We start from the raw sequence: 8,681 nt of genomic DNA, 5'->3' as shown, positions 1-8,681 counted from the left end.
TTGCTCACCAATGGATCCTCTGCAGTGAATGGGTGCCGTCAGAATGAGAGTCCAAACAGCTGATAAAAACATCACAATAATCCAGGGACCATCACTGAACATCTTTTGAAGGGAAAGCTGCGTGTTTGTAAATCCATCAAGATGTTTTTAACTTCAAACTGTTGTTTCCAGCTAACATACAAGTCATCTATCATCTATTGCTTTATTTCTCCAGTGAACAAGTCTTCTTGTGTAAATCAGGAGAGATACATGCACAACTCAAACAACGTTTATAAGCGAAAACAAGTCTAAAACAGTTCTAAACAAATATGTCGGTGGATAGCAGGGAACTTTTTAACTGAAAGAAGCGTTATTATGGACTGTTTAAAGTTAAAACACCTTAATAAAGAATTTGTTTCTTGCAAACAAACAGCTTATCACTGATGTGGTTAAAATGATCACAGATTTTATGAATTTGTTCCATTTTTTTAAATAAATGATGGGTAAATGCAGAGCACTAATTCCGAGTATGGGTCACCATACTTGGCCACATGTCACTTCACTTCACTTTTTAACTGAAAGAAGCGTTATTATGGACTGTTTAAAGTTAAAACACCTTAATAAAGAATTTGTTTCTTGCAAACAAACAGCTTATCACTGATGTGGTTAAAATGATCACAGATTTTATGAATTTGTTCCATTTTTTAAAATAAATTTAGTGCCAAAACTCTCAAACAACTTAAAAACCTAAAAACAGTGCCAATACACTCAACCAGTCTCTTTGAAAAAAGTAAATAGCAAAAAATAAAATATTCTTGAAGAACCAGTTGCAGAATCATCAGCGGTTTGACCACCAGACGGCTACAACTTGCAATGTGCTGAAGAGAAATGAATCCTTATGATTCATTTAAAGAATAAGCCTCGGTGCCTCACAATGCTTCGTCATTACTGAGTCATCAGCTTACTGACTCACTGAACAGACAACTCTCCAACTCTGAATGACTTGCTAGGTAATTTTATGAATAGAATATAGGCCTATTTTATAATAAAATGCCAAAGTCTGCATATGCAAGGTGTTCCAGATTATAATGGTAGCTCAGTCAATGCTGTTCATGTTCCTTTTGTAGTTCTCAAGAGAAACTAAAACCACCTGAGCTTGAATTCCCATCACACATGAGAGCAGAACGTACCGCTGTCAGCACCGTTTTACTGGCCACTTTCATCACAGGAAATGGTGCAAACATTCAGGGACAGTGTGTGCAGCAAACAAAGAAAAATCAACCTGAATACGCAACATCTAAACGTATAGAAGACAGAATTTCTTTCTCGCTTTGGGCTGTTTGTGGCACCTTTCTGAATGGCTTATAAAAGCAGAATTGCGTTCTGTTGTTCTCAAGAGATTGAACGGCCTTCTGTCCAATGCCTGAAGATTAACATTTCAAATTTTCTTTTTGTGAAATGCATTGTGACATTTGAAAACCCACAATACTAATTTTGCTATTCTTCATTCCTTGCAATTGAGCATTCAATTTACAAAAGGCACCAGGAAACATCTTTTATGTTGAGTACATTTAGATGCACATAATGTTTTCTAAAATGCGTTTCATGGATTACCAACATTTCAACACCTTGTACCCTGCACATTATTCTCTGCTTCATGGTTTTTCCACAGTACAACCATTATGTTCCCATGGTTTCCATCATTTTATAATAACATGAAGGCCCCCCCCCCCCCCCCCCCCACACAGACATATATACTGTTATACTCACCCACATTTCCCCCCCACACATCCAGGCTGTCCCTACCAACAGTAACATGCTCTTCAAACTAAGGGTTACAACCTCTGGAAAATCTTCAAGCAAAGCTGAATTTAGGGGAGGCATCTCTGAAAGAAACCAATTACATTGAACACAATGTATCAGCATTTAACACTGTCAGGCAGCCTGAACTAACTCACTTACTGAAGTGCAAGTGAACGGCCAAAATGCATAGAGTTTTCAGTTTTTAATTGAAAACTGTGTCGTGTAAACACCCCCTTATTCAGAACCGGTTTTCGAAATTACTCTTAACAAGACAATTCTATTTTATGCAGTGTTCAATTCCCGAACGAATGAGTCATGAGTCGGTTCTTTTGAGTGGATCCCACATGCAGACAGAGCACCAGTGCGATTCCCAATCGAATGACTTATCGAATTGAATGACATAAATTGATTCTTTTGAATGGATCAATTTTAAGCATACAACATGACTAGTGAAGTCCGATTTTCAGAATTCTTAAAGGGGTCATATGATGCGATTTCAAGTTTTCCTTTCTCTTTGGAGTGTTACAAGCTGATTGTGCATAGATAAGATCCCTGAAGTTGCAAAGACTAAAGTCTCAAAACCAAAGAGATATTCTTTATCAAAGTTAAGACTCTGCCACGCCCCCCTAAAACGGCTCGTTCTAACACGCCCCCACATATCTACCTCACTATGTGGAAATATTAGCATAATGCCGCCCAAATGTGCACGCAAAGAAAGAAGGCGTGCTTTCAGTAACCGCAGTTAGTGTTGAAGCAGCATGTCAGGGAGACGCTGTGTGTTTTTAGGCGAAAGCAAAAGCACTTTATTTGGCCTTCCGAAAGTAGATGCATTTAGGAATCTTTAAGATGACTTACAACAGAACAGCAATGCATTTTATGGACGACCGTTTCGTGAACCTAAGAGAGGAGGTAATTCTGACTTTGCTATGACAATCTGGCGCTTCTGAATCAGCTACTGTTTTGTTATTAGTTTAAGTATTTGCTATTGACTGTGATCGCATCGTGTGTGTGTGTGTGTGTGCGCGAGCGAGCCAGAGAGAGAGAGAGAGAGAGAGAGAGAAGACTGCGCTTGTCGGAAGGAGGGACTTTGTAGAAAACGAAGCGTTTGAGAGAGGCGGGGCATAGAGGACCTACAATAATGTACAGTATTTGAAAAATAATGTGTTTTTTTAACATTAAAACATGTCAACCTATTCTGTTACACCAAATACACAAATTAATGATCTTTAAAAAAGCATCATATGACCCCTTTAAGAGCTGATTCTTCTTGTGCTGAATCAAGCACATACTACTGAAACACACCCAAAACTTGGTGTAGCCTACTGGCAATTTTGACTTCAGATTAATTTGAATGAATCGACTCCTCAGGACGATTCATTAAATGAACCAATTAAAATAGTCCTACAGAGATTCTTTGCACGCTGTGGCATTTAACTTCTTTTTAATTTATAAAACATTATTTAGTTTAATATTACAATATACGATGTATTTTAATACTTAAAAATACATAACATTTAGTTGAAAGCTGCTGTTTTTGTCCCACATACTTATTGAAAAGTTTTTAAAGTAGCTTACAGATGTAGCAGGCCAGCTGTTAAACGTCACACGGTCTAGTTAATATTCATAAGCCAAACTTTAGGAGTCTTAAATCCACTGCCCGGTCGTTCTTTCATGTGTGAGAAATATTAAGGCTTCAGCGCGTGTTACCATGACTACCAAGCTGCTGCGTTTGGCCCAGTTTAATTAATATCAGGACTCAGCTCTAGCCGAGACATGATGCGTTGTTCTAACAATAAATTGCTCCCATCATGTTTAGCAAGAGAGTAAAATCTCCTGTGTTTAAAGTATAAAGCCTCTGGGCCGTTTACCCCACACTTGTCAAGTTAATTCACCGTAGGAGTTTCATAAAAGGTTTAAAAGGCACGCGGTGTAAAGTTCAAACCTAAATAAATGTATTATACGCCAATACCGTGTAACAGCTCAGCACTTCAGCTCGACGCTTGTGCTTATACCAAAGTGCTACAAGAAACATATCACTAAACATGACACACCCTTCCCTGATAGAGCTATCCATGACTAAAACCAATTCTAGACCAATTAAAATCTCAGAATCAAATATTTCTTAAAATCATAAGCTAAGAGAATATATGCACAGAAAAAAACCCACAGGCTACACTGTAATATTAATGATGTTCCAAATCCACGTGACGTTAATTCATCTATGGAACACAAAATAGACGCTAAGTATTATGACAGATTCAGTCGCTTTTCACTGTTATATATGAAGAAAGATATGATTGTGAATGACAGAATTGACCTAATCCTTGAAGTTTTCCTCCTGCAGCCACATTTGTCGAGAAGCTGAATTGTAAAATCACGATGCCACTTGGCGACGATCTGTGGCATTTGTAACATAATTATGTAGCGCACATTTAGTCTCTGTCTCCACCTAGTGGTTAGACAGAGAAACTGTTCTAGATCAGGAAAGAATATGAAAAAGCAAAACTGTTTAAATGTAATTATTTGATGAATATCCATTTGATAATTATATATATATATATATATATATATATATATATATGAGCAATAAGCAATCCGAAACATGTAGTCACAATTATTTTATTGTAAAGATTTATTCCAAAATAGCAGAATATTGCAGAAGGGATGAGTGAAAAGAATAAAGGGGGAGAGAACGACAGAGAAAAAGAAAATCCACACTTGACTTTGGCAAGACTATTTGAAGCTAAATATATCGAAATTCCACAATAAAAGTAAGAAAAAGACTAATTTCAATGCCTTCTTTCCCTACAGATGAGTTAATATTTCACATTAGCCTCTTATACATCTAATAATGCAATCACAATCTATTTTCAACTCCAAGTTAATATATCACGATTTATCAAATAAATCCAAAAAAGGTTGAATGGTTGTTTACCTGTGCTTTTTAGTTCGGAAATACAATGTTAAACTATCCATAGCCCGGCCAATGCATCATCCTAAGCCTGTATTTGACTAGATTTCCCGAAGATTTCACAGTCGAGGAAAAAAAAAATCCTCTGTCCTCACCAAGCTCTTGCTGTCTGAATCAATTGGGCATTGATTGTGGGTGACCCACCTTGATATCGCTCAATAGAGGCAGCCTCGGATTAGAATTTGTTTGCGAATCCCACATCACGGCCTGTTTTCCTTCACAAACCAGGAAAGGATTGCATCCAAAATCTTTATGGGATGCAGAAAACCATGTTTTGTTTACAGGAAATGCTACGTATCTGTTTTGACCGCCGACCTTTACCCAAAAAGAATGTGGTTGTGCATATCAAATGAAAGAAAAATGAAATTATTGTTAAAAAAAAAGAAGTGCACACTGATGTTTTAGTGAAGGTGGTACTGAAAAGTGTCGGTTATACATTGATACAGTATATACGCCTGCCAAGAAGGCATCTAAAACTAATCACGGATAACAGGCCTAGTCCATGTGTGTGTTATTCTAAAACCCTACAAGCTGGAACACACACCCCTCGCCAGTCCCGCTTCAGGAAACCTTAGGTTAAAACTACGCTGTTCTGCCCTATTCAGCCTCTTTAAGGGCTGATTCAGTGTGTGTTGGGGTGTGTGTGTGTGTGTGTGTTACAGTGATTGAGAGTCACTTTTAGCATGGGTGCACGTTGCACGCGCGGATCTCCTTCTTTTTGCAGTGGTTGGGCTGTGAAGATTTGCCTTTCTTCTTTAAGTTCATCACACGCTCTTGGATCCCCCCGCTGCATGGCTTGGTACACTCCGTCCAGCTGGACCACGGGCGTATCGGACAGGCTGTTGGAAGAAAGTAAAGAAAATCAAGGGGTGTTTTGTGTAAGGGGGATTTTGGCCCTTTAATGAAATAGTCGCCAATACATTTCTGTCATGACAACTCTCGGAGAGTAATATTCATGACAATGTTAATGTGTTTGGTCTTGACGAAATTTGGTCTTGTCTATGCTGCTGCTGCTGCAACAGAGAATTGCTACTGCCAATACATCCACAGACATGCTAGTAGAAAATACTGCTGCTGCACATATAACAAATATGAAATAAGCCCCATATTTAACATACATGGAATCACCCCATAACAGATCTATACAGGTGGAGCTGGGGAAGTGGAGGGTTTTTTAAGCACGCTGGAGGTGACCAAGATAAAGTGCCAAAAATGAATATCACCAGTATCCTCCACAGCTGATGGGGACAGCACAGTTAAAGGTGATGTATGAGCGTGTGTGTTCATGCGTGTTAGGAATAAGCGGCAAGACCAGAGAGACTTCTCTAGTGCAATGAGCCTGGGACATCCTCTACATCACCATCTGTAGCCATACTGAATCACTTCATCATATGCTGACAATACAACGTGTGTGTGTGTGTGTGTGTGTGTGTGTGTTTGTGTGTGTATAAGAGATGCTCTGGCTCACACTGAGTGGCAGAGCTTTAAAAGATGGGATGTATTGATCGATTCATGTAGAGCAATACAGAAGATTTACAGGGAGCTTAGGAGATTATTTAATCAATAACAAAAATATTAGCTCTGTTCCAAAACTGTAAGCTGCCTTGTTGCTTACAAAGAGATTTCTGCTTTGTTAGGATGCATTTTAATGCTCAAGTGACTGATTTGGAATGCTGCTCTAATATCATTCAAAATTTGGGGTCAGTAAGATTGAAAGAGTTTAAAGGAATTAATATTTCTATTCGGAACGAATGCATTATATTGATCATAAGTGACTGTAAAGACATTTATAATGATGCAAAAGATTTCTATTTCAAATAAATGTTCTTTTGTACTTTCTATTCATCAAAGAATCCTGAAAAAACGGTTTCCACAAAAATATGAATCAGCATTACTGTTTCCAACATTGATGATAAAAATAAATGTTTATTGAGCAGCAAATCAGCATATTAGAATGATTTCTGAAGGACCATGTGACACTAAAGACAGGAGTAATGATGCTGAAAATCCAGCTTTGCATCACAGGAATAAATACAATTTTCAAATATATTCAAATAGACAACAGATATTTTAAATTGTAATCATATTTCCCTATATTACAGTTTTTACTGTATGTTTCATTAAATAAATGCAGTCTTGGTGAGCATAAGTGTCTTCTTTCAAAAACATAAAAAAAAAGTCATACTGACCCCAGACGTTTGAAAAGTTATGTAGATGCCACAAGTTATTAGTGCCTAAAATGCATTAGTAAGCATAAAACTTGTAGAAAATGCACATATTGGGTAAAATAGTAAATTTTTTATTTCTTAAAGATTTTTTTTTACTTTATTGTGATAGACCAGTGTAGAGGAGACAGGAAACGAAGTGGGAGAGAGAGAGAAGGGGGGCGGGATCGGGAAAGGTCCTCGAGCCGGGATTTGAACTCGTGACGCCGTAGTGCAACAGCGTGATATATCAACACACTGCACACAAGGCTATTGGCACCAACATACATTTTTAATTTCAAAGAACTATTTTTATAAGATTCAGACCTTGTTGCAATGCATTTTGGGATTGCCTCCATAAATAATACATGCAAATGCATACTTTAGAGTTTGATCAAAAAGTATCTAACAAACTCGCTCTATTAGTTCTCTGCCTTTTAAGAGCACACATATGATGACTTGAAATATTTCCACTGTAGGCAGCTCACTAGGATTTTATCCTTTGGAACTGATTGGATTGTGAAAAGATTGTCATTTCACATCATCTTGACATATTTCAATGGTTTTTTGAAAATGGTTACTGCTTTTGCGTTCACTCACAAAACTTTATGCGTTCCCACAGAGAAACTGTACTTTTGCTCGAAAAAATGTTGCGTTTTCCTAGCCACTTCATATTTTCATCCCCGAAAGCAATATTTCTTGGGGGATCCCAGAAGTTTTGCAAATGAAAAATGAAAAGTATTGAAATATAATTTTTCCTTCCATGTCATTTTTTCCCCCCATCACCATGTCTCTTTTGGAGCTCTGTACAGCTTGCTCAAGTAATTATGTGCAATAATTACAAGAGTGAAGCATCATGCAGAAGGCACTCGCGAAAACATACAGGTTTTACATAAGAATGCAAAATATTCCCAGGAGAATGCATCACGAGACAAGCTGTTTTTTGTTCATGTTTTTTCCCTCCCGTTTCATATTTTTTCCATCACCATGTCCCTTTAGGAGCTTTGTACCAAGGTGAAATCAGCCAAGAAAAGTTGTAAAGAGGCTGTTAAGGTTATTACACATTGATGATTGAAAGATTGTAAAGACTTCTTTGGAATAACTGCCTCTGATAAATCATGCAAAGTAAAACCAGGAACATAAAAAAGGTCAATTTTAACTTCAAGTTGACTTTTAAAGTCGAATTCAGCTGCACAAACTATGTGCAATTAACATAAATCCTGCTTGCAGGAAGGAACGGTTGACAGAGAGCTAAACTTGCAATAAGCAAATACTAAATAATTCTGGACCTGAGCTTTCCTCTGCCACAGACTCCTTGCTCGGTTTCGCTCTCCTCCTGTCTGAAGCTTCCTGTCTCTTCCTCTTGTCGCTGGTGCGGGAGCCTTTTGTGCACTTGCGGATCTTGCATTTTTTCCTCTGGACTGTCTCGGGACAGGGCATGCCTCCAAACTGAGGCTCTAGTTTGACCATCCGTGAGCGGATCATGTGACCCTTCCCGCAAGACTTATTGCACTCGGACCACGCCGACCACTCCGACAGCATGCAGTCCGTGGCTGGAGGAGGAATGGACGGAATTAAAAAGGGAGCATTTCATTCATGTGTGTATTTCTGTGCATGTACTACAATTTGGGGACAATTTTGTGAATTAAATATCACAAAACCTCCATTTAGGGATGTCTTCAATTAGTAAATCGCATTAGGGTTAGTCTAGTATTTACATGAAA

The 8,681-nt window shown here is 38.1% G+C and overlaps 1 protein-coding gene across 1 annotated transcript in view; it reads right to left on the bottom strand.

Annotated features, from left to right (window-relative positions):
* Positions 1 to 4,395: 4,395 nt before the first annotated feature.
* Positions 4,396 to 8,681, bottom strand: part of spon1b (spondin 1b) — an 82,661-nt gene continuing 78,375 nt past the window's right edge. The window contains exons 15-16 of the mRNA XM_016259490.1: positions 8,247 to 8,510; positions 4,396 to 5,592 (exon numbers count right to left, since the gene is read on the bottom strand). Coding sequence (XP_016114976.1) covers positions 5,432 to 5,592; positions 8,247 to 8,510 — 425 coding nt within the window. The 3' untranslated portion in view covers positions 4,396 to 5,431. The remainder of the gene's footprint in view (positions 5,593 to 8,246; positions 8,511 to 8,681) is intronic.

This window comes from Sinocyclocheilus grahami, unplaced genomic scaffold (assembly GCF_001515645.1).
Source record: "Sinocyclocheilus grahami isolate Dianchi unplaced genomic scaffold, SAMN03320097.WGS_v1.1 scaffold30.1, whole genome shotgun sequence".
NCBI lineage: Eukaryota > Metazoa > Chordata > Actinopteri > Cypriniformes > Cyprinidae > Sinocyclocheilus > Sinocyclocheilus grahami.
Note: the sequence above shows the minus strand (reverse complement) of the source record. Positions and strands in the feature narration are given on the sequence as shown.